General features: G+C 40.3%; 2 protein-coding genes across 4 annotated transcripts; one reads left to right on the top strand and one right to left on the bottom strand.

The window, feature by feature from the left end:
- Positions 1-118: 118 nt before the first annotated feature.
- Positions 119-6,136, bottom strand: asphd2 (aspartate beta-hydroxylase domain containing 2). 2 transcript variants are annotated; one of them, XM_038703881.1, is made up of 4 exons: positions 5,810-6,136; positions 3,534-4,743; positions 2,916-3,029; positions 119-2,729 (listed from the first exon to the last, which is right to left on the bottom strand). In XM_038703881.1, exons 2-4 carry the CDS (start codon positions 4,396-4,398, stop codon positions 2,599-2,601), a joined length of 1,110 nt encoding a protein of 369 aa, XP_038559809.1. In that variant the 5' UTR covers positions 4,399-4,743; positions 5,810-6,136; the 3' UTR covers positions 119-2,598. The 2 variants fall into 2 exon arrangements, with proteins under 2 accessions (XP_038559809.1, XP_038559810.1); XM_038703882.1 differs by lacking the exon at positions 5,810-6,136 and adding an exon at positions 5,246-5,789.
- Positions 6,137-17,859: 11,723 nt separating this feature from the next.
- ggt5a (gamma-glutamyltransferase 5a) lies at positions 17,860-25,440 on the top strand. Of its 2 annotated transcripts, XM_038704745.1 has the most exons (12): positions 17,860-18,134; positions 18,535-18,662; positions 18,765-18,860; positions 20,136-20,322; positions 20,397-20,557; positions 20,795-20,941; positions 21,186-21,316; positions 22,695-22,879; positions 23,131-23,222; positions 24,274-24,380; positions 24,537-24,647; positions 24,723-25,440. In XM_038704745.1, exons 1-12 carry the CDS (start codon positions 17,968-17,970, stop codon positions 24,867-24,869), a joined length of 1,659 nt encoding a protein of 552 aa, XP_038560673.1. In that variant the 5' UTR covers positions 17,860-17,967; the 3' UTR covers positions 24,870-25,440. The 2 variants fall into 2 exon arrangements, with proteins under 2 accessions (XP_038560673.1, XP_038560674.1); XM_038704746.1 differs by lacking the exons at positions 18,535-18,662; positions 18,765-18,860 and having other exon boundaries at positions 17,927-18,134.
- The last annotated feature ends 197 nt before the right edge of the window (positions 25,441-25,637 follow it).

Below are 25,637 nucleotides of genomic sequence, written 5' to 3'. Positions count from 1 at the left end.
TCAATACCAGAGCGGCATTTCTGCAGCAGACTTGATTCTTTTCTGCCACCGAGCTATTCAGCTCCTGCAGTACGTTTTCATCAGTATTTGAGGTTTAGTGTAACAGAAGTCAGCTGTGTGAAGCACCGTAGTTTAATGCAGAAAGGACTAAAGACCATGCATACAGTGTGAAGTCTACCTCTTGTTTCAGATCCGTGACATCTGCGTTAAGTGACACTTGTGACAACAGCTGGTTAAATAAGATACTCGACCATTTATTAAATGTACAGAAATACTGTTCAAAATCCACAAGAAGGTGTTAAAGGACAAATCCTTAATCCAAATGTAAACAAAAAGGTTGCCTCACCGTATACTGTGTGTATATCTAAAGCAAATGCTTTGGGAATGACAGTTTTCATACTCAAGTGAATTAACAGTGGAGATTTTTAACCTAATTTTGGACAGCTCAATGTGAGTGTCAGTGAAGTCCGATGTTGTAAACAGCTTGTTAATAACAATGTTTGTAAACATTAGAATTGAATAAATCTTGAATTGCGATGGACCTGTAAAGCTGCTGAAGATTAATTTTCACTACCTTTTAGACTACGCACATGTCCATGAAGTGCTGTTGAAGAATTAAGGAATGTGGCTTTAATAACGGATACCGTATGGCGCTGCAAAACTACAGAGTGATTAAAAAGAAATACGTCACAGAACAACAGAGATAGTACGTCATAAACATTTTACAGAATCTACAAATTGAATCTTTCAAAATGATTTCATGGCTGGCTTTGTGAGAACGGACAATGAGATGCAATCGCTTTAGCTGTAAATCAAGACAACACAATAGTTATAGCATTGAAGACAATCATTTCAAAACATCTCAGACCATCCATTTGTTTTTGTTTTACCTCAACCCTATTTACAGAAATACAAACCTGATATCAAATACAACCAAATTACAAGAGTTTAGTAAATTTACCAAAAACGCTTCATCTCCAGTTTTACAGCACAGGCCGACGCACACAATTTGACATAAAAATGTGCTTATCTAACCATGTCTCGTGAAAGCAGGATTGATTTTTATTTTGCTTTTTCCAAAGGGGAGCACAATAAACTACCACACCGGCAGGAGTCATGACAGACATTAGCTGCGTCTGTAAACATTCATGTCATGATCAACGTTGGACCTCAGTTATCAAAACACATGTGGATGGGTCTGCTCAGTGGATAATGATAGATGACATGAGAAAATGTCTTTCATATTAATCATTTCTTTAGCTTATGTTATCATGCTGTTAAAGCCCTTTCTGCAATGCATTTACTTTAGGTATCTATTAACAGTTGCCAGTTTAGTCATAAGGCCCCAATTGTCCATCCTGTCAGTAACACTAGCTAAAATTCAATTTACAGAATGACACTGCATTTGCACATTTATCATTAATCAGTCAGTATTAATAAAGCCACGGTGCAAGTACACACTTTTGATATCTGGCTTAATGTGTTTATAAGCAGTAGGTCTGAAATCAACCAGCACTGTAGCAATGCTCCCTTAGCTTAAGCTTTACTTTAGCAGTGATTTGATGTAAATAAGCACTACAATCAAACCATTCTGCACAAAAGAGTTTTCCTACTCATTCCTAAAAATTTAAATGTTCAATAGTTTGTGCCACATTTGAAAGTGGGATATGAAGAATGTGCAAACCCACTTACAACCGTGTCTTGGTTTGAATCAAAATTTCAATCTTCAGTGTGACTGGATATGTTGAGTGATCTAAAAATTCGAAAGATCAAATTCCTTAGCCCTTGTGGAAATGTATGCACGTGTTACAGTGAGTGTAAAAGAATTAGTGATATGTGTTAGATTTGAAGTGTAAATTTAATACCACCAGCACTTTACACAAAATGTTTTGTAAGTGTTGTTATGTTGGGGAAGAGTTCGGGGCCCATAAATGCTCACTCACTCCGGCTCATATATAGCTAAAAGAATAGTTTGGCCTATGCACCCACACATGCCGTGAAAAATAAAAGCAAGAGATTTTTGTTTGGCTCGCTAATCTCTGATGGACTTTGTTCTCTGTCAGCAGACTGTTGAATGGTTTCAAGAAACAACCGAAATATAACAGATGAGCTGTACATAGAGTCCTAGATAGAATTTATTTTGCTCCAGATTTTTGCTCCCAAATTTAAGAGGGAAATAGATTTAGTGTGAAGTGCTTGTTGGGCAAAAATTATGCAAATATATATGCAAATTCATTAAACATTCAACAATTTAAAATAACATTAAAATGTCCGTGCCATGGTATTAATACACATTAAATAAAATGGCTGCATGAACATTTGGGTACCTATTAAGTTTTGAAAAATGTATGTCCTTTCAAGTGTGGCTGTCTTTTACACAACTATACAGGCAAAAACATGTACATGATTGATAAAAGAGGCCCAATGTTTTGTCATCTGCTAAGAAGAGTTATGAAGAGATACTGTATGAGATTGAGAATATGTACACAGTGAATGTGAGAGCTGGTCTGGAGGCAGAAAAAGAGTTGCTCCCCAATCCTACAGAGACTTCCCTAAATGCCATCTGTCTCTTTGTCAACCCTGGTTTCTCACTCACACCTATTTCCCTTCCTTGTCCTCTAAGCGGCCTGGCGTAAAAATGTAGTCCAAGGCTTGTCTCTCGGCAGCGGCCACGTTGGGGTGCCAGAGGTCCACCATGAAGACCACCCTGGGGCCATCCTCTGCACCGCCTGCATGCAAAGAAACATAGCAACACAAAAATCAAAAAACTCATTTTGTCGCCTGAAACCTGGACTTATATTCTCAATGTTCTTTTTGGATAGTGGATTAGACCATTTTTTGGTCAATCCTCCTTCAAGGAATAAATAAAAACGGGACAGAGTGCAATAAAAGATTCAAAACAGATTCTTTCTTACCCTCGTGGAAGGCCCTGTGGAGGAAGGAGTCATCAAAAAGCAGACAGCTGCCCTCAGACCAGCACTGTGGCTCTCCACCAACTACAAGCTCACAGGAAGGGGGCACTCTGAGACCTGGCAGAGAAAAATAACAAGTCCATCCATTATTCGTTTTGGGACAAAATATAAGCATTTTATATCATTTTGTGTCGCTAACTGATCTCTCAGGTGACCTATCAAAACAAAATGCCCTGTTCTTAGGGTGTGCCGTGTTATTACAGGATGCTGTTTTAAAGAGTCTTACAAATGATCCTGCCTACACAACAATACATGTCACTATTTATAGACATCTCACAGGGTACGGTTGGAAATAGAATAAAGGCTCAGGTGCAGTTAAAACAAAAACAAAAAAAATAGCATAAGCCCCTAAATTTTAGCAATGAGCCATCATTACCCATGAGGATGCAGATTTTCAGGCTAAACACAACAGCAGCTGACTCACTCGGTTTCTCCTCCTCTCTAGTTAAATATGCTTATTATTGAAATCATCGGCTGTTGTGTTAAGCTGAATACACACGGAGCCTCAGACATCACATGGGTTGAATCACTTTCAGTTCACCAAACAGTTCACTCTCTTACCCAGGTGGCAGCGCAGCCTGACATTTGTTGGACCGTAATGCTCAGTGATCAGTGCTCCAGGCGTCAGCACAGAGAAGCAGGCGTTTCCAAACACATTGTTGGCGATGAAGGTGCGCAGCTGGCCCAGCACCCTCCAGGCCCGCGGACACCTCCTGACGTTAAGAACCAGAGGGGTGCCTTGGTTGACCAGGTAGTAGGTCCACCACTGCCCGCGAGGAGTGCTGTTGGCTTTCCACCCTGGTGGGAGGGAGGAGCCGCTGCGGGCTGGAGGCTGGTGGTAGATGCTCTCGAACTCTGCCAGAAGGGCGGGGAAGCTCTGCTCCAGCAGCTCCACGTCGTGTCTCTGTACTTCTCTGGAGAAGAAAGGGGCTGACGGTAGATCTGGGAGGAAGAAGACCTCTGGCCGCTGGATAGTCGGTCGGCTGTTAAGGTATCGGCCTTGATCGCGGACTCCTTTATGCACCCTGCCCATACCTGACCAGGTGTAGCGTTTGGCGTAATCCTGCAGGCTGTGATAGAGCCTCTGGTTGAGACTCTCTCCAGCGCTGGTACAACGGAAGCACTCTGACGACTGGCAGAAAGCGAAGCCGTTCTGCTCTTCCAGCATCAATCCATGCTTCCCTTTCCCCCTGCCACGGCAGTCTGAACTCATGAAGCCCCCCACCACCCCTCCAATCCGGCTGGACCCAGCCAGATACCTCCCACGCAGTGGGCTGGAGCCGTGCTCCCGGCCTACCCTGTAACAATACCACATAAACAGCAGCAGCACACACATGGCTATGGCAAAAGCACAGATCTCACACTCCCTTATAGACTGCATCCCTCCAGCCACCATCTCCCTCACACTCTCTAGTGACCACTCCATCTTGGCTCGTTTCTGGACTGCTGTATCTGACGGAAGACAAAAAAAGAAGTGCGGATGAAAAGATCAGTTAACACGTCTTTTGTTGATCGTGACTGAAAGGGGCCTTAAACCACACACGGGGCGTTAGTGAGTTTAGTGTCAAGCAGCTCTTATTGCCCCCCCTAATGTAAGCAGTCTTCTGATTTGATCTGACACACTTGCTCTTCAGTCCTAACATTTCAGCGCTCTGCAACGAGGGACGGTTTCTCCTTGCATGATGTCTGGCTGTGTGGTATTTGCGCTGCTCCCTTTCTCGTTGTTTCAGACAAATGCAGACAGACACCGCGCCTTGGAGTAAGCTGTTCTCTGAAAAACAAAGGCAGAAGGAGAGAAAGAGGGATGAGGAGAAATGGAGGATACTGTAACTGACATTAAGGGGATGCTGACGATTGATATCAATGCTCCAAACTCTCTTTCTGCATGCCAACATATTAACAGTAAAAATTGATTCTGATGCCGGCATCATTACACTTTGCTTTGTGTCTGTGAAACATATCTTCTTCCTCAGAGTTTGACAGCAGATTCCTGTATCTGCATCCAGTATGCACCTCTTGTAAAACACACCTGCTGAAACTCACCCACACGCTGTGGACTTCAAAAATGACTGCACCCCCTGTGTGAATGCACACACACACACACACACACAAACACACACACACACTTGGGATTCAGCTTTCCACACACACCCCTGTACTGCACTGTATAAAAACCCATGAGTCATGGGCACATTGCTGCATTTAACACATCTCCTTTTATGCGCACACACTAAACAGTGAGTTATGTAAACTTAAACAATGTTGATACCCACCCACATTTATAATTGGCATTCATAGGTTTCTCAGCAGGAGCTGCATAAATGGATCCTCGAGGGAAGGGAGGGGGCGAGCTGTAGTCCCTGTGATCGTATGCTTCTTAAGTAAAAAGAAGACTGGATTACATGGGTATGATTATATAATGATAATGGACCGGCAACCAAAACGCGAGGAGTGCAATGCGTCAACTGTGATCAGAACTCCACGGTACTCTCTCACCAAAAATGGTCGGGTAATCTTGCTCCAATAGATCCTCCCCTACATCCTGTCTGACAGCATCAAGACGCCCCCACACACTCCCGCTGCTTTCAGGACAGACTGACCATCAAATAACAACCACTACATCATCTAAAAACACACACCCTGCCTCATTCCCCCACTGTTTCCATGTAATCTCGCCACCAGGGCCAAGCTGCCATTTCAAACTGATGGCCAACATATTGATGAGCTGTAGCGTTCATCAAGCCACGGTAAACAAGCAGCAACCGAGCTCGTGTTTCCTTGTCTGGAGCTACGTGGATGTTCGGTACGTCGGCTCGTGCACAGGTTTGCATCCATACCTACTCAACATTCATGGCTGTGGCCAGTGGAGAGGAGAGGCGCACAGGTGTTTCTCCAGGCGAAGCTGCGCACCACTGCAGTGCACAAGGCAGACGGATATCACTCGCCAACATTATAGGAAATACCTCCAAAATGCTCAAAAGAAGTGTAAACTGGAACCAACACCCATCGTGTACCGGGAAAAAATAAGAAAGGTGTCCCACCGCCGGTTAGACTCCCTGTCTGTCTGTGATGGACAGCAGCGTTGGAAAGGCTTTATTGTTGTAAATACTGAAGCTCCACCAGGGAAGACACCCAGCGCCAAGCCACTAAAAGGAATATACAACAGTATTTCCGGTTCCACCTTTCAAAATAAACGTCTCTGTCAGCAACCTGTCAGCAACAAAGCAGTGGGATTGCCACAACTCCAAACTCCTCCCATCTCCATGCAAGGCATTGGTGCAGAAACGTCTAGATGGGCTGATACTTTTTTTTTTTTTAACACACTACATCTCCATGGCATTTTACAGCAATTTAGTTTCACCTTCAAGACACAGATTTTCTTTTTAATGGTCAAACACAAAGCAGGACTATTTTTATAACACACATTTGTACACGCTTAGAGGCCTACTTCCAGGAGACATTTGCAAGTGATTCGCATCCCGACTTTACCTGAGCTCCAGGGTTTGTTAAACCTGCTCTGCTGGATTAGGCTGCTGCTCTGGCTGCTTTGATTGAAAACATTACGAGATTCGTACTCAAAGCAGCAATGTGGCAGGGACAGGTAACCTGACCAACCAGTCAGAAACCTAAAGGAGATGTCACACTCACCTAATTCACAAATGTTTGGAGAAGAGGGAAACCTTTCAAGTACAGTTTCAAACAAAGTCCCTACCATCCCTGCTCTTTACACTGCAGTTTTTTGGCTGATAAGCAGAGAAAAAATGAGAGAATGCTTTTTTCCCTCCTGGGAGCAGGAAATGGTCGTCTTAAGACAACAGAAAACACAGTTAACTAGGCAAATATGAACGTTTTAAGACAGAAAACACAGTTAACAAGGCAAATCTGAACGTTTTAAGACAGAAAACACAGTTAACAAGGCAAATTTGAACGTTTTAAGACAGAAAACAGTTAACAAGGCAAATCTGAACGTTTTAAGACAGAAAACACAGTTAACAAGGCAAATTTTAAGACAACCTAAATTAGCAGTAAACACGTCCAATTTGGTTGCTACTGCTTCATCATTTTCTGAAGGAAAACCATACATACATACAGTAGCCTAATTGCTAGAAAGAAAATAATTCCCCACTCAGCCCAACTTGCATGAAATAAGGTTAAGAAGTATTATTTACTGAATTGGGCTGGTGGCAAAATTAACTGGTGATAGTCCCAGATGTGTCGTAGGGGGGCTTCAGGGTCCACTGACTGCAAACCAGGAAATATTTTCCGAGCTTGACCTGCCTGTGACCTTAAAGGTTCTTGCACACTGCCCCGACAAACGCCGACAAACCGCAATATCCCCTTGACAACTAAGCCTATAGGCTGCTCGCAATTAGCAAGGTATCCATTACTCTCTCTCTCTCTCTCTCTCTCTCTCTCTCTCTCTCACTGACAACGGAGAAGCCCCCCCCCCCACTTCGTGCACAATCACATTCAGAACATGCGCCTCCGAAAAAACTGATCCGGAGCGCAGGCAGCATGTTAAAGCTGTCCTATCTATAACCTACATCTAGCCTACAGCTGCCTTTATCTGGATCAAACAGTCATAACGTCCAAATAAACATCACTTTATGTCAGTGGTTGCAAAGTTATGTCTTTGTGAAACTTTAATGTTTCTTGTGAGGGAATAATCACAGTTGAAGTGTTTGCAGTTCATGGGGCCTGACAAAACAAACATAAGCAATAAAATGCTTGTTTTGTTGTTGATGAAATTTGTGTTTGGTTTAATAATATTTGTTTATTGTACTGTATATTGTTTATATTTGGAAAACAGACTGTAGTCTTTATTTAACATGATTCATGGCTGGGATAGGCTATAAATAAAATAAAGGAAGTGTCGCTGCCACCATTGTCCTTATGACATTAATTCAGCTTGCTCTGTGGCAACAAATCCATCTTTTTACCAGTTGAAATATGTAGTTTGTAGTATTGCACTTGCCAAAAAGACAGAAAATGGCTTAATCACACATTCAGTTTCAAGTTTATTGGAATTCAGTTTCAAACTAATAAATTCAAATTCAATTTTTTAATGCAATTATTCAAGTTCAATTCAAATTCAGTTCTAAATGATTCAAATTCAGTCTGCACTGATACAAAAAACAGCCCATAGTAGCCTAATCCTCAAATACATTCAAGAGAGCAGCACACACAAACAAGCTGGGGTTTCTGATAAATGACATGCAAATCTGTGCGTGCAGAATGTCTCTGAAACAAGCCATAAAGGGAATCTGACCCTCAGTCTGTGAGGTTCATAATATAAGCATGAATGTAATTTAAGTTGTGTCTTCTCTATCGCAGGCTCCAGCCTCCTTGACAGAGGTGTGATTGAACACAACCTGCTGTCTGCTAGCAAAGTACTTAAATATTGTGTTTTTTTATTATTTAGCCTTTCTTTAAACAATCAAAATGGCATGTAAATGGAACAAGCTCTACCACAGCTTTTAATTAACATTTTTTAAAATTCAGTTACCTGCCACAATGCACAGTATGAAAATGTTCCAGGAACATTACTGATGGTCGATCAGCTGTTTATCTTTTTGCTCATGTTGTGAATAAAATCAACTTTTATTTTGTTTTATATTTAATCATTGTATTTAAGTCTGTCCTCAATTTGGCTCTTGCTTTTAGATAATCAATCGTGGCATACTTTCAACAAGGTGTTGGGAACATTCCTTAGAGACTTTGGTCCATACTGACATGATAGCATCACGCACTTGCTGCAGATTTGTCAGCTGCACATCCATGATGTGAATCTCCCGTCCCACCACATCCCAAAGGTGCTTTATTGGATTGAGATCTGGTGACTGTGGAGGCCGTTGGAGTCCAGTGAACTCAGTGTCATGTTGAAGCAGGGCTCCAGACTAACTTTTTTCACCTCCGTCCCGGAACTGTCCTGAAGTAAAGCGTCCCAAAATCAAAATGTTGTTTATTTACTTTATTATCCTCTATAGTTGTTAATGACACAATAAATGATTATAAATTGATAAAATAAATAATATTTAGTTTGCTTGATTCAAACAAAAAGGGGAACCTTTTTACTTCAATGATAGATTATTTAATTTCAATTCAGTTATAAACTCCTTGACTTTGTTTCAGCAGGTTTTCTGCTCATGTTCAAAAATGTCTGCACAAAGTGGTCAGAAAGGGATGGACATGGTCAGCAACAATATTCAGGTAGGCTGTCGCGTTTAAACGAGGCTCAGTTGGTACAAACGGGCCCAAAGTGTGCCAAGAACATATTCAAGGTTCAACGTGTTGTGCGTTCTGAGATGGTAATCTGCATACCTCGGTTGTAACGAGTGGTTGTTTGAATTACTGTTGCCTTTCTGTCATCTCGAACCAGTCTGCCCATTCTCCTCCGACCTCTGACATCAACAAGGCATTTTCGTCCACACAACTGCCGCTCACTGGATATTTTCTCTTTCTCGGACCATTCTCTGTAAACCCTAGAGATGGTTGTGTGTGAAAATCCCAGTAGATCAGCAGTTTCTGAAATACTCAGACCGGCCCGTCTGGCACCAACAACCATGCCACATTCGAAATCACTTATATCCCCTTTCTTCCCCGTTCAGATGCTCGGTTTGAACTTCAATAAGTTGTCTTGACCACGTCTACATGCCTAAATTCATTGAATTGCTGCCATGTGATTGGCTGATTAGCTATTTGTGTTAACAAACAATTGAACGTTTCCTGTAGTTCTTGTCCAGATTTGCACGCACTGCAGCAGGGATTTTGGCCCACTCCTCCATACGGACCTTCTCCAGATCCTTCAGGTCTGTCGCTGGGCAATATGGACTTTCAGCTCCCTCCAAAGATTTTCTATTGGGTTCAGGTCTGGAGACTGGCTAGGCCACTCCAGGACCTTGAGATGCTTCTTACGGAGCCACTCCTTAGTTGCTCTGGCTGTGTGTTTCGGGTTGTTGTCATGCTGAAAGACCAAGCCACAACCCATCTTCAATGCTCTTACTGAGGGAAGGAGGTTGTTGGCCAGGATCTCGCGATACATGGCCCCATTCATCTCCCCCTCAATACGGTGCAGTCGTCCTGTCCCCTTTGCAGAAAAGCATCCCCAAAGAATGATGTTTCCACCTCCATGTTGGGATGGTGTTCTTGGGGTTGTACTCATCTTCTTCCTCCAAACACGGTGAGTGGAGTTTAGACCATAAAGCTCTATTTTTGTCTCATCAGACCACATGACCATCTCCCATTCCTCCTCTGGATCATCCAGATGGTCATTGGCAAACTTCAGACGGGCCTGGACATGCGCTGGCTTGAGCAGGGGGACCTTGCGTCCATGACGGCGTAGTGTGTTACTAATGGTTTTCTTTGAGACTGTGGTCCCAGCTCTCTTCAGGTCATTGACCAGGTCCTGCCGTGTAGTTCTGGGCTGATCCCTCTCCTTCCTCATGATCATTGATGCCCCACGAGGTGAGATCTTGCTTGGAGCCCCAGTCCGAGGGAGACTGACCGTCATCTTGAACTTCTTCCATTTTCTAATAATGGCTGCAAACAGTTGTTGCCTCCTACAGAATTGTGTATGAAACATTTTTTGGACCTACAGTTTTTCTTTGATCAGGTAAAGTTCTATAATATGTTGATTATATTTGTGAAAAGCCTTCAGAAGCTGCAGTACATCCAAAATAGCGCTGCTAGGATCCTGGTGAGGGTGCGCAAACACGACCACATCACCCCCATCCTCAAATCACTCCATTGGCTTCCTGTCTCACTAAGGATAGAGTACACCAGTGCATCCATGGTGTTCTGTTTATCCCATGTAGGAAGAGGCTCACAGGCTGGAAGCGATAAAAGGGGGGAAAAGGGCATCAAACAAATTTCCATTTCATGACATGCAAACAACTGATGTTCAAACTCTGTGTGTGACTTTTTATGGCTGCTGTCTCTGCTCTATCACAACCCTGACCCTTTCCATGAACAGGAAAGGTGCTTTAATACAGTTTGTTGTCATTCCTGTTAAAAGAGGCTGCCCCCTACTGGCCACAGATAGTCAGTTTATTGGCACAAATATAATCAACATATTATAGAACCTGATAGAAGAAAAACTGTAGGTCCAAAAAATATTTCATACACAATTCTGTCAATACATATATAAAAAACTACCCAACAACATGGCCAAGTTTGCAACAAACCTTAATAATAATAATAATATCTCTTTTTTCAAGGGTGCCCTGGCCAAGAAAGGCAGCAGGACAGCAAGTCTGACAGTACAGACTACATAAAACTACAACAATAAAATCTTCCATTTTACCTTTACACATATTATGCAACAGCACACTATAAAAAAACAGTCCATTAAAACAAGTTCAACACGCAACCTGTGTATTGAAATGCGTAACCATGTAAATGTAATTCTCTATTGTTAATTTACAGACAATTAGTTCAGGTTTTAGATCTCAATATTTCTTGTATTTGCTTCCCTCTTTCTATTTCCTTTATCTCAGCTCTTCTCAGTCAGTACTGGTTTAATCTGTCACTTCCACCACTAGGAGTGAGTTCATGACATGATTCTTATATCGAGTAAATCTGAGTACGTAACCCTAATGCATAACAAGCTGATGTTTCATTTTACGAAGGAAGGTGGCCTTTTTTCTCAGACTAAAGCCTGTAGTGGTGGATGTCCTGTCAGAGAGGTCAGGTTGGGTGAGGAGGTCCTCACTCTAAGCAAAGCTTTCACCTCAGTCATGCAGAGGGTTTCCATCAATTTTAGGGATACGTCAAGCTTCATATCCATACAAAACCACAGAAGAGAGGGGTGGCTTTAAAACACTATTTTTTAAACAATAAACGGGGCTTTGTAATTAGTAGCTAAAAGATTATTATTCCAACTAAATTGTTTGCTTTATTCTAAACATGCAGTTTCAGAAAGGTTAGGGAACTTCCATCAGAAGTGAATTTAAGATAAGCTCTTCTTAGGTTTTGGTGGAGGTGAATTATACATAGGGTGGGGATGGCGCAATGGATAAGACTATGCCGTTGGTGTGAGAGACTTGGGTTCAATCCCCCATTGTGCCCTTGAGCAAGACACTTTACCCCTAGTTGTTCCAGAGGTGGGCGACCTCTGACATAAATAGCAATTGTAAGTCACTTTGGATAAAAGCGACAGCTAAATGAATAAATGTAAATACAATGAAATGGACAATATTATCAATAAATATGTGAAATGTTGCATTTGAATGAATTTTAACTTTCACTTTGAATCTTAACAAGAAAATTAACATTTGATCACAAATACAAACTGGCAAAAGAATATTTAATACAAGCAGACAATTTGTTTTTGGATCTAACAAATTTCCTCACAGAGCTGAATAGAAATAATAGTTGGAGGGTTATTATTTAATTTGTCATTAACACTGAAGGAGCACTGAACTAATGAATTGAGCTTTCTTTTTTGGCCTTGAAGCAATGTCTTTGGAAATGCATGCATTTTCTTGAAATTTTGCGAGGTTTGTGTAAGTAAACAATTTCATTACATTAATTTTTGGTTTGCTTGAATGCCTCCCCAACAAATATACACTCACCGGCCACTCTATTAGGTACACCCGTTCAATTGCTTGTTAACACAGATAGCTAATCAGCCAATCACATGGCAGCAACTCAATGCATTTAGGCATGTAGCCGTGGCCAAGACAACTTGTTGAAGTTCAAACCGAACATCAGAATGGGGAAGAAAGGGGATATAAGTGCTTTTGAACGTGGCATGGTTGTTGGTGCCAGACGGGCTGGTCAGAGTATTTCAGAAACTGCTAATCCCCTGGGATTTTTACTCACAACCATCTCTAGGGTTTACAGAGAATGGTCCGAGAAAGAGAAAATATCCAGTGAGCGGCAGTTGTGTGGATGAAAATGCCTTGTTGATATCATGTATACCATGTTTGGCACTTGTGGAGATTCTGAACTCCAAAAACGTTTGAACACATTTTCGATTTGCCGTCAATTTTCTTCAAACTGCCGACATTCGAAATCTACACAGTTGGTTTCTCGCCTCAAAACTTCTCAGAAGTGGATTTAAAGTTCTGTTGTTGGCGTCTAAAGAATAAAACAGTTAACATTAGGATCTATACTGTACGTGAGCCGAGATTAACGTCATCACGTTTTGTGCACGGTGTCTTCTGGGACAAACCATATTTGGAAGTTCAACTTCCGTCAACTTCCAAGGACTGCGGGCTGCAGCTTGCATCGACTGCTAGCCTGCTGTTTGATATAACTGCAGACAGCATTTCCCAGGATGCACTGCAACTTGAATTACGCTCAGAGCGATAGTATGATGGTGATGGTTTATGACAGGTGTCTAACTCATTTTCACCACGGGCCACGTAAGCATTATGGTTACCCTCAAAGGGCCAGTTGTAACTGTAAGATTGTATAAACGTATTTTACTGCATAAACTACTCTTTAACATATTGTAAAATAACTGTCTCTTTGTTTGATTATTTAGCTTAAGGACATTTAACCCATCAGATGCAAAAATATAAGCAAGCACATTTCTCTGTTATTATAACATAAATTAATGAATTTATCAGGTTTAGAAACCTATAATACTCCAACAATCTTTGTTGCATTGTGGGAGATGTAGTTTATTGTTCATGGATGCTTTAAAGCAGCATAAACTTTTATTTTAGCACAATAATGAATCTTTTAAGCTTTCGGGGGCTACATAAAATGACGTGGCGGGCCGGATTTGGCCCACGGGCCTTGAGTTTGACACATGTGGTGGTGGACAGAAGGGTCCAACTGCAGATCTCATACCTGGGGTCATCCAATACTAAAGTCTGCAGTTTGGCCCTCTTGGCTTCACCTGGAGCTCATAGAAGAAGCGGGCTACAGCAATACAACATAACAAATACAAGTAGGTCTATAGCTGTGGTTTCCTTTTGATTTTCTGACAAACCCTGACTGCTTTGCATTTGTTCCACACCAACACAAGTAAAGTTATTTATTAATTTTTAACACTAATCTTACAAAAACACACCTGACACAGGCCATGACACAGCCTAAACCCATTTTGTTGTTTACTCTAAGGTTGAACGGCTGACTGGTATTGTGGCAAATGAAGGATAATACTTCACTATGCAAATCAGTAAAATCCACAGTGTGCTCAGAGTGTTCCTTCCCATTTAAATAACAGGCAGAGTTTTAAAATGGGTTTGTGCATTTTTCAACTGCTCGTAACGTTTAAAGTTGCTGCTGCATAGGGGCTCCTGTCCCAAACTTGTCCAAAAGTTATGTGAACTGGAAATTGTGTTAAAAGACAACTTTTTCTCAGTTTTGTACTGATAATTCAGTAGCCTGTTAGTAGCAGTTATCTTAAGATTCAAAGACCTACCTCCACTTGTGTAAGTCAGTAGTTCTCACAGTGAGATGGTTTCAGGGCGTCCCCAGCAAAAAGGTAAATAAATTATTTTCACTATATTTCCATCCATAAGTAACACAATGACAGAATGTATGAACGTTTTGGTCATGGGTTTCATACACTTTCTGTAGGCTAATAAAACATCTTAAAGCCAAAACCCTATCAGATGGGGGTCCGTGGTCTAATTTGTGTTAGGGCTGGGCAATATAGCCAAAGATGTCATTACGATAAAAAATTTCATATCTTTTGATATTGATATTTATCGCGATTAATGTGAAATCATATAAGTTTAAAGGCGGATTTTTGCTCCTAAGTGAAAGTTGAAGAAACCAGATGATTAATTGTGGTTAAACGTTTCTTTATGGTCAGAACAAACAGTAGATAAAATCACAAATCGGTAGTAGAACATTCACTACTATAACTATTATTATGATAAAATCTTTTTACAACAAATAGCCCATGTGTGAGTAAAATTAAGTGCATTTTTTAAAATTGCATTTTCTTCAACAAAATAAAAGGCCTATCTTAATAGAAAAAACAAGTGCTAATTTGTTCGTGATTCAGTTCAGTTCAGGGGTTCTTGAGGTGAAACATTTTGAGAAAAACTGGTGTATGTGAGAAACACTAACTGTTGTTTTCACAAGTCAAGTGAGCAGTCTGTGGTCAAACCACTTGATTTTGAGTGCACACGTATTTTGACCTTTATGGTAAATACATTGAAACTCCCCAGAGCGAGCAGACAGGCAGGGTTTGACTTTATTCTGTCATTTTGTCACTTTCCAAAAACAAATGTTGCAGTGCAAAAGTCTTACCTGAAGAAAGGCTATGACATCTCGACGTGAAAAGACCACATTTATCAAATTTTATAAAAATGAGGACACACATGCGACTACATCCAGTTTTCAAAATAAAGTTTTAATATAAAGATAAAAAGATGAATTTGATTATATTCACAGGAAGAGTAAAACATGTCGGTGTCCCTTAAAAGTGAAAGAAATTCCACTAAAATATTAGGGACATTACTTTATTCTTATCGTAATAATCAATTATTTTTGAATTATGTTGCTTTATGATTTAATATATTTTGTTAAGATCACAAACCTGGGCTTAACCTATTTCTTACAGAAAATGCACAATATTAACATCTTTGTAGTTTTTGAGTAATCTAATGTCCCTTCCAGAGAACTAACTTTGATGTGGGATAAAACCTACTGCTGGAGTTACTTTCTTAGTACTTTTACTCCAAACTATTTTTCTCTCTCTTTCCCAGCTAATCAGCCAAAAAAACCCCCCAAAACCCTGTAGTGTCTTAAATCAAATTATTTCAATAAACTGGAGCCAGTGGGGGATTTGAGGGTGATGAGGATGGTCAGCGCTGTCCGTGGTTCTGAAGTAGCGAACATATTCTTTGCACCTTTTTGTATTTCCAGCCTTTCTTTCAGCTTCGTTTTGGATCTAAAATATAATCTAAACTATATATTATAAATACTCACTTCTATTCTGTAGTAGTTTTACCTTCATAAACAAAGTTACAAGTAGCAACGTGGAGTCGCGAGAGCGAAAGCGAGATGACCACAAAGACACAGCGCTGCGTGAAGTATTTCTATATTTCCATGTGTGTTATGTGTTAAGAATCACATCTGAGCCAAGTTCAGATGTGATGAAGAAGTTTCAGAGACTGGTGAAGACTTTCACAGCATTTGTGTATAGTTCCTATTCAGACCGATGCTGATGTGTGTGTGTGTGTGTGTGTGTGTGTGTGTGATTGCAAAAGAGTAGCCAATAACAGAGTTATTACTCCCTCTTAGTGGTGAAATCTAAAATCAGGAGAATTTAGCCATTTGGCGCCTAGCATTACTGCGTGAAATCTGTACTTAAGAGGACATTAGACACCCTGTTAACACGTCAACAGAAAATAGCGTGTAAAGTTTGAACTTCTTAAGATGACATGAAACAGGTTCACACACGTCTTAAGATTAAAATTGGGTGCAGCCATTTCATCAGTTTCTGAGGGGAAACCCTACATAATAAATACTGATATGGTCACATGTTGTAGCTTGTATACAAGATCATAGGTGAAATATTCCTTTAATAAATAATGTTTGTGCTTTCATGAACAGAAAAAATGGAGAAAGGAATTCTCATAAAACTATGATTATTTGACTAGATAATAATAATATATAATAATACATCATAATTTATAATTAGATTTTTATTTTATGTTAATGACATGAATTTGCAAACTAACTAGCAACTAAAGTTATTACATAAATGTAGTATAAAGTAGCAAAAAATGGAAATACTCAAGTAAACTATACAGGTACCTCAAATTTTACTTCAGTACAGTACATGAATAAATAGTTACATTTCTCCACTGGTTTTGTGTATGTAAGGAGACAAATTATACTGCGGTGTAACATGTAACATGTAACTATTAACAACAGTTAATAGTATTTGTCAATGTAGTCTAAGAAGCCCAGCAGTAAGTGTGGTGATGGTGCAATGGATAAGACTCATGCCTTTGGTGTGAGAGACCCCCACTGTGACCCATCCACCATTGTGTCCCTGAGCAAGAGGCCTGCGACCTCTGACATGTATAGCAATTGTAAGTCGCTTTGAATAAAAGCGTCAGCTAAATGAATAAATGTAAATGTGTCTTGAACTACTCATGGAAGTAATGGGTTTATCCAACATCAAAGCTCTTGTTCTCTGAAAGGGAATTTGACATTGATTACTCAGAGACGACATAGATGAAGTATTGGTGCAAGGAGTTTTAGAAGAACTACTTATTTAGGGGGGAAAGATTGTTTGGGTTAATATTTCCTTTCATTTTTCAATAAACACACATTGTTCGCAAATAATGTAAATGAAACCTAAAATATTATGAATTATGAAATATAGGGTAGCTATTTCATGTTACAAAAGTGGGACTTCTATATTGGAAATGTTCTACATTGATACAGTAAAACTGTTTAATTAAATGTGTTTTTACAGCACCTAGAGTATCACGCTTGAAGTCATTTTAGGTACAACTGTGGTCATTTTACTTTGGAAAATCTCTAAATTGATACTATAAAAATTCTTTATTTTCAGTCTTTAGTCAAAGTTATCCTGAACTCAAATGTTTGAGTCATTGTCAGGAATTTATTTTTCCATAAATTGTATTGTAGCATACGCGCTTGCGTCCCGTAGCCTACTATGAAGATTGCATGGCCTCCCCTCAGGTAAGACTGCAACACTTTGGTGAGTGCCTGTCAGCTGGGCCTTTTAATGCATTTACCATAAAGGTCAGAAAACTTGTACACTCCAAATTTAGGGGCGGCCTTCTTGACCGAGTCCACGCGAACGAATTCCGCAGGGTAAAGGGGTAGCCTGAAGTGAAAATGTCCTCAGGCATGACTCAACATTTTGAAAACTTTCTTCCCCTCCTCTTGTGCTCAGAGGCGGAGGGTGGAGCCATGCAGGCTGGTCGGTGCACGCCCCTCCTTGTGGGGCAACTGGGCTCCGTCAACGAAGTTCTAACATTTCAGAGGAGATAACCTGTAAAGGTCAGATGGAACTTCATTGATCATCGCGGAGGTGTTAGTAGCCATGGCGAGGTCAAAGGCGAGGGTGTACGCTTGTTGCGCACTGATGCTGCTCATTGTGCTTACTATAATTGTGTGCATTGCTGTACTTGTGAGGCGCAAGTGTCCAGATGACACTTTCTCCAGCGCTGCAGTGGCTGCAGACTCTGGAAAATGTTCAGCGATTGGAAGGTGAGTGCCATTTTACACTTTTGTTATGGCTACACAAAACATTTGTTTGTTCTGGTCAGTAAGGTGGACATGAATTAGGCTCGTACATCATGCACTGTTTATTTTTATGAAACACTTTAGGATTTACTAATAAAGCAAAACGTAAACATCCGTTTATACTGTTGTTTCTCCACAATGAAAAAAATGCCGAACTCACAAAACAGACTTTTCATGTCATAGGATAATAAAGTTATTATAATTGGACAGCATACTTCATAAACAAGGAAACGGAAGGTGCTTTAGGCTATATAACATCAGCCTATGCAAAACATTAACAGGCCATTTCCCTTTAGCAGGTAGGGTACATAAACGCAGCAACACAAAACTAGATTGATTTACTGATGAGTGTGAAATCTTTCAGGGATATCCTTCAAAAAGGGGGCTCAGCGGTAGATGGCGCCATCGCTGCACTGCTGTGCACCTCCGTCATGAACCCGCAGAGTATGGGTATAGGAGGGGGGTCCATATTCACAGTGATGGACAGCTCTGGTAACAGCCACATTCATTCAGTCCTCTAAAATTCAGCAGATCCAACTAGTGTCCTGCTGAGGAGACATAGTTAACTAATAAATCTCCTCTATCTTTTCAAAGGTAAAGTGAAAATCATCAACTCCAGAGAGACGGTTCCCAGGAAGTTTAAATCTGACCTGCTGACATCATGTCCCAAAACCTTCCAGATAGTTGCAGGTACTGCTCCGGCACATCAGATCATCAACGATCTGCATCAGCCTTAGTTTTTTCTTGCTCTACCTGTTGTGCCGGGTATTAAGTTACTAGGTTCCTGCTTTGGGATACAGGATATACCTGAATATGTAGCTCTTTACATGAACTCTTTACAAGAAAATTTAGTTGTAAGATTTATGTCAGGTCCAGGGATGAAGGCATTGTCAGTCCTTTCTTGGAGATGCAAATGCCTTTATTTCTTCTTTGTCATGCTTGCTTCCCATGCCGTAGAGGCTGATTGTATACATACCCGGGGCCCAACCGCCATGACATGAAGTGGCCACGAGCTGAGCTCTCAGTCAAGACCACACACACAGTGAAACAGGAATCCCAAAATAGCAATTAGTCTTGTTACGACATGTGCTTGTAAGCCTATTTAAGCAGACAGGAAAGTACGATCTGTAATATATATATATATAATGAGAACATTATGCAGAAAACACCTTTATTTACTGTACAAAATCAGTCAAAAGAAAAATAGAGAAGAGAAAAGATAAAAACAAAATTGGTATGGAAGAGTCCACGAATACATTTCTGTTAGTCATCTAAAAATCTAAAAAATGTCAATCATTACTACACCAACATACCTAGGACACCTCAGTAGTGGAAGAAGTACCCAAACTGCAAAATCTAATAAGTGTCGAAGCAAAAGTACTAAAACTAGTCCCTGTGACTGATTAGTAGGGCTACATATTACATTATTTGATTGTTACTGTAATATTGATGCTTTGATGTGCAAAACGCATTTTAATTTTGCAGAAGGTTGAGGTGAAGCTACTGAAGTTTTAAGATTATAGATTAGCGTATAGATTAAGCTAGTGTAGTCCAGTGGTTCCCAACCTAGGGATCATCGCTCCTCCAAAGGGTCACAAGATAAATCTAAGTGCTTGTGAGAAGATTAATAAAATGGACCTTTGGATAATGTTACATCATTCAGGCTTTAACAGGCATTTCAATGAACAATGTGAGAAGTTTAGAGGAGAAATCTTTCTTTAATTGTCGAAAAACAATTTAAAAAGTGACTGCAACTGTACTGTAGGCTACTCTGCTGTTTAGTAAGACAAAATGTTTGGAGGCCACTGGTTTAATCTGTGAATGTATTTGATTTTATAAGTTCGTCATATAATTGTTTTAATTGTAAACATTAATATATAAAGTAAACAGTAACTAGTAAAAAGTAAACTTGAGTAAATGTACATAATCACTTTGATCTACCTGCCTATCCATCTATCCATCCAGGAAGCCCTTGGATTGGGGTTCCGGGGGAAATTCGGGGTTATGAACAGGCACACAGGCTTTACGGGAAGTTGCCATGGGCCGCCCTCTTCCAGCCAACCATCAAACTGGCCCGAGAAGGGTTTCCTATTCCTCAAATCCAAGGTCGATACATCCCGTACATTGATAGGAACGAGACCCTGTCACTACGGTAAGACACAATATGACTTGAACGCACATTTAACCTTTTTTTTCATTCAAGTGAAATTTGTTTTTGTCCGTTAGAAAGTTGTATTCAGATAAGAATGGGAACTTGCTGAAGACCGGCGACATTGTGAGGTTTGAGAAACTGGCCGACACTTTGGAGACGATTGCAAATCACGGGGCAGACGCTTTTTACACTGGAAGGATAGCAGAGGATTTAATCCGTGACATACAGGAGGCAGGTATTGTCAGACGGCTTCCATCACACTCTCTTTTCCAACCATTTTCTATCTCTGCCTACCACAATGGTATAATTACAAATTAACAAATCAATGGGGTCTGTAAAGCACTGCAGTGATCACTCACAAAACTCCGGTGTGAGCTGCCTGGATCCATTAAAAGTCTGGATTACGTGGAGCTGAGATGCATTTAGTTCAGCTTTGCTTAGAAGAACCATTTGTTTCAATGTTTTTGTCCAGGAGGAACACTCACGGCGCAGGACTTGGCAGAGTATACAGTTACAGTGACTGATGCGTGGGTTGTTCCTTTGGGAGAGTACCAGATGTACATACCCCCGCCCCCTGCAGGAGGCATCATCCTCAGCCTCATCCTTAACATCATGAAAGGTTCCCGCTTTACACAGACTGCAGAGCTGCTGCTCATCCAAACTTTCCAATCACACAGTGAAGCTTGTTAGCCATGTCAAATTAACACTTTCAGTGGATGTTGCACGTGAGTTGTTTACCTTAATGAGGAGGCTGAATAATGGTGTCAAAATGAGTGTGTGTGTTTCATGCAAGGGAAGCATCTAGACACGATACGTATTTGGAAGGAACTGGGAATTGAAAATGTTTATTTATTTATTTACAGGATATCACTTGAATTCAGCATCTCTGGTAGGTGAACAAAAGACACAGGCCTATCATCAATACATTGAAGCTTTTAAATTTGCCAATGGATTAAAGAACCACATCCGTGATCCAAAGTTCAGCTCAGAAAAGGTTTGTTTGTGCATATTTCACACATTATTTCTGTATATATCAACATTATTTTTTATGTAGTTTAGTCTAGTTGTGGCTGATAACCAGTGGTGGAAGAAGTATTTAGACACTTCACTTCAGAAAATGTGTCAATGCCACAGTGTAACCGTAATACTTTATACATTTTTTAATCAGATTGTTTTTTGTATTTGTGTCACTCTCCTTAAAGGTTCTGTGTGTAATATTTAGGAGGATCTATTGACAGAAATACAATATAATATACATAACTACGTTTTCAGTGGTGTATAAAGACCTTACATAATAAACCATTATGTTTTTATTACCTTAGAATGAACCATTTCTATCTACATACACCACAGGTCCTCTTACATGGAAGTCACCATGTTGTGCCGCCAATTTCTACAGTAACCCAAACAGACAACGGCTCTTAAGAGCGAGTTTTGTCGCCACGTTGAATAGGCCTGTGTACAAAATACAAGCAGAAGTAGTTGTAGTAGTCGACTGGTTTATTAGAAATAAGAAAAGAAGATAAATTTGGACAAATGGAAGCCCATATGTATTAAAAGTGTATAGCACAAGAGCCGAGAGAGCGTGTCAGCCACCGTAGATGTGCATTCATGTGTTGTCAGAATAATCAGAATCTTTTTTTCTTCCTTAAATCTTTATTTCAAAAAGAGAAATAACATGTACATGGGACATAAAGAAGTACACAGAACTTTGATTCACGCAAAATCACATATTGGATATACATATTTTGCTAACATGTAATTATAGTTTGCTGTCCATGTAGAGTGAACAAGATGTCTGTGTGTTTATTTCTCCTGGTAATGCTAATCCATCTTTGTAGTGGAGTCCATGTTGATTCCACATTCCGCCTTAAGAGCGCATGAACAGACACTGAAGTCAGAAGAACGACTTCACAACTCTAGAAACGGGACCATCCGAGGAGCACGTGAATGCACAGTGAGCCACTGGTTGTAATTCGCAACCCTCACCGCTAGATACCACTAAAACTTACACATTGAACCTTTAAGTGGGAGAAGGTAAAGGGGTTGACTCCTATTAGTTCGGAAAAGACACTGACATGGTGTAACTTGAGTAAAACTAACCCTGAGTGAAAGTTTGTTGTTGCACAGTAATGATCACCTTCAAATATCTAATAAATGCATTTTATGACTGGATGTTTCTAGGCAAACCTAAATTCTACATGCATAAAATGCATCATGAATCTTTGCAACTGCAACTTTTCTCATCAAATGTTTTTTTTTTTTCATTTCTTTTTCTTTTCTTTATCTCTGCAAAGAAACTAGAACCCTGAAATACGGTGGTAACTTTTCCTCAGAAATGTGTGTTTTTAAATGCTCTGTAATTCTCACAGATGGCCCAGAAGTTCACAGAGGAGAGCTTTGCCAACCACATACGGAGCTTGATCAGCAGAGACAAGACTCACGATTCCCAGTATTACAACATCACCCCGTATCTGGACAGCATGGGGACCACGCATGTGTCTTTGCTGGCTGAGGATGGATCTGCTGTGTCTGTCACCAGCACCATCAACCACATGTCAGTATTTTGAAGGGGTCTGTTTCACAGTGAGAAATTAACCATCAAATATTGTTGTTGATTTGAAAGAAGAGGATTAAGAAATTTTAAGAGATTATGGAGCAAGTGTTTATGTAAAAGGAATTTGAAAAGCAATCTTTCACTTCATAAGACTCCATTAACCACAGTCTCAATGCTTTCTATAACAGCACAGTGTATAATATATATAATATTGTAATAGATCTAATTCTGTTGATGCATTTTCCTCATAGATTTGGCTCAAAGGTATTCTCTCCGAGCACTGGAGTCATCCTCAACAACGAACTATCTGATTTCTGTGGGAGAGTCGATAACATCTTTCCTGGTAATCAAATCAGCATGACATGTTTTCCATTTTCATTTAACAGTAGTGAAATACAAGTAATAAAGATACGTTACATAGAGAAGGGTTACTGTTCCCAGGAGTGCTGATTAATTTGATTAAAATATGTATTTATGACCAGGAAGGAAAAGCTTCAAAGGACGTGAGCACATATGTACACACTTTCACTCCTAATTTCGTACCACTGGTACAAGGTTAAATACCTTGCCCAGAGGTACTTCAATGGTATTTAGCTTCTGCAGGAGTGGAGAGAGTGCCTGGTTTACTGTATCTGAATTGTTTATATTTATGGTGGTGATACGTTTGGATATAAAGGATAAAACCTTTGTATAACGTAATTGTAATACCTTTGGTTATCCATTAACTTCACCATCATCAGGTCAGAATTTAAATTGGTCCGGTACTTTGGTTTACAACCAGATACCCAGAACATTCCTGTCAGCCTTAACTGTACTTTGTGTTTAGTGCTAATAAGCAAATGTTCGCATGCTAACACGCTAAACTAGGATAATGAAGGGTAAACATTATACCTGCTAAACATCATCATGTTAGTATCTGTCATTATGTGCATGCCAGCATGCTTTTGTTAGCATTTAGCTCAAAGCAATGCTGTACCTAAGTACAGGGTCACGGAGCAGCTTGCATGTCTGTGAAGTCTTATTACATTAGAACAGAGGTTTCCACCTCAAAAAAACCCTCTCGATCTGCAATATTATAACTGAACTGTAGAAGAACAATTTGTATAAAATAAATGTCTTGATTTCCTGTTGTTAATGTGCCACTTTCTTGAGAATTTAGTATTAACCATCAAAACGAGGTGAAACATCCATGTCGTTGAACGTTCACTGCTGTCTGGTGTCATTTCAGGGTTGAATAAATGCCCTTCATGCTCTGGTGCACTCCTGTGTTCACGTCATTCAAAGGCACTCCACTGATTGCATTTACTAATGATTTTCTTCTCGTTCTTCTCACATTGACATGTCTGAATTGTAGCCGTCTGTCCTGTCAGTCAAGGCTTTTGTTGTGTTCGCAGGGGAGCAGCCTCCCTCCTCCATGGTCCCCGCTGTGCTGAAGTCTAAGTCGAAGATGCTGGTGATTGGAGCGAGTGGTGGGAGTATGATCACAACTGGGATCGCCTCGGTATGTCTCCAGGACAATCACACTAAGTGCCATTAAGATAAATTGCTGCAGACTAATGCCCCTCACTGTTGTCAAGCAAGCATGCTCTTCATCCACTCTGAAATCATCACTTTCCCATCAGGCAGACTGCACTTTATTGATATGCTTCTCTTCCAGACGCTCATGAACCATCTTTGGTTTGGAAAGAACCTTAAGGAAGCAATCGCCACTCCGGTTGTTTTTGTCGACTCTGAAAATACAGAGAAGTTTGAACCCGCATTTGATAAGGTAATCCACTAAATACATTTATTTGCTAAAATAACACATGTTTGCTCCATGTGAGTCTCCTCTCCTCTCCCGCAGGATTTGATCGTGGCTCTGAAAGCGCTGGGACACAAACATGAAACTGCAAACCATTTCTACAACGTGGTCAATGCTGTGGAGAAGGAGGCAGGCTGCATCTGTGCCGTGTCTGATGCCAGGAAACTGGGTGAAGCAGCCGGTTACTGAGACCAAGAGCCAGTGACATTGGTTATGAAGGAGGGCCTGAATGTCACAGAGACCATCCTGCAGCCACAAACCCACAAATGCTGCAACAGATGGTACATGTCCTGTTGGAAGAAATCATCGAACAAGGCACTGAATAACAGGCCTCTTCAGCTGAACGCTGACAGTAACATGTAGCAGTTAAACAAGTGGCCTCTGAACAGAACTGATTATAACCGTGACATGATGGATTTTACTGTGAAAGAAGAAACAAACGTGTCTGTATCCGACCTCCTGTGCCTCTCCAGTTCTGTTTCAGGTCTTGCCTTTTTTTTTCACCTTTTTATTATAAAACTAAACATGGTGATTATACATTACCATAATACCAGTGACTTTATAGTACATACATGTTAAAATCTGAGACACAGGATACGTAACAGGCTATTTTACACTGTCTCATTAGGTTAAGAACAATGTAATATCCACACTCTTAGTACTGGAGCTGTTCTTTCACCTCTATATGAGCTGTTTTTGTACTGTTTATGGAACATGCTTTGAATGAAAAATAAATATTGTTTGGAATATTCAAATAAAATATGTTCTTTTTTTTACATGCTTCATATACTGTAATGAATACTATCTTCTAAAAACACCCTAAAAGCTGCTATTTCAGGATGCAGATTTCCATATTTGAAGGGCAATTAACAATAAAACTGGTCAAAACCATTTTGGGTTTTTTAAATACCACTTGAATACATTTAACAGAAACACGTGGATGACAAAACCTGAGTT

The sequence above is a fragment of the Micropterus salmoides genome, unplaced genomic scaffold (genome assembly GCF_014851395.1).
Source record: "Micropterus salmoides isolate LMB-PRFRI ecotype aquatic unplaced genomic scaffold, ASM1485139v1 Ms_hic_scaffold_7, whole genome shotgun sequence".
In the NCBI taxonomy this organism is placed as follows: domain Eukaryota; kingdom Metazoa; phylum Chordata; class Actinopteri; order Centrarchiformes; family Centrarchidae; genus Micropterus; species Micropterus salmoides.
This window is presented reverse-complemented; position numbering and strand designations above follow the sequence as displayed.

Bases quoted from the DNA above. Each gene is read 5' to 3' on its own strand.
- ggt5a (XM_038704745.1), top strand. From the start codon at position 17,968: ATGGCGAGGTCAAAGGCGAGGGTGTACGCTTGTTGCGCACTGATGCTG. The intron at 18,861-20,135 runs GTACTGCTCCGG...CTATCCATCCAG, and splicing joins AACCTTCCAGATAGTTGCAG to GAAGCCCTTGGATTGGGGTT. The intron at 20,323-20,396 runs GTAAGACACAAT...TTTGTCCGTTAG, and splicing joins AACGAGACCCTGTCACTACG to AAAGTTGTATTCAGATAAGA.
- asphd2 (XM_038703881.1), bottom strand. From the start codon at position 4,398: ATGGAGTGGTCACTAGAGAGTGTGAGGGAGATGGTGGCTGGAGGGATG. The intron at 3,030-3,533 runs GTAAGAGAGTGA...TTTCTCTGCCAG, and splicing joins CAGGCTGCGCTGCCACCTGG to GTCTCAGAGTGCCCCCTTCC. The intron at 2,730-2,915 runs GTAAGAAAGAAT...CTTTGCATGCAG, and splicing joins CCACAGGGCCTTCCACGAGG to GCGGTGCAGAGGATGGCCCC.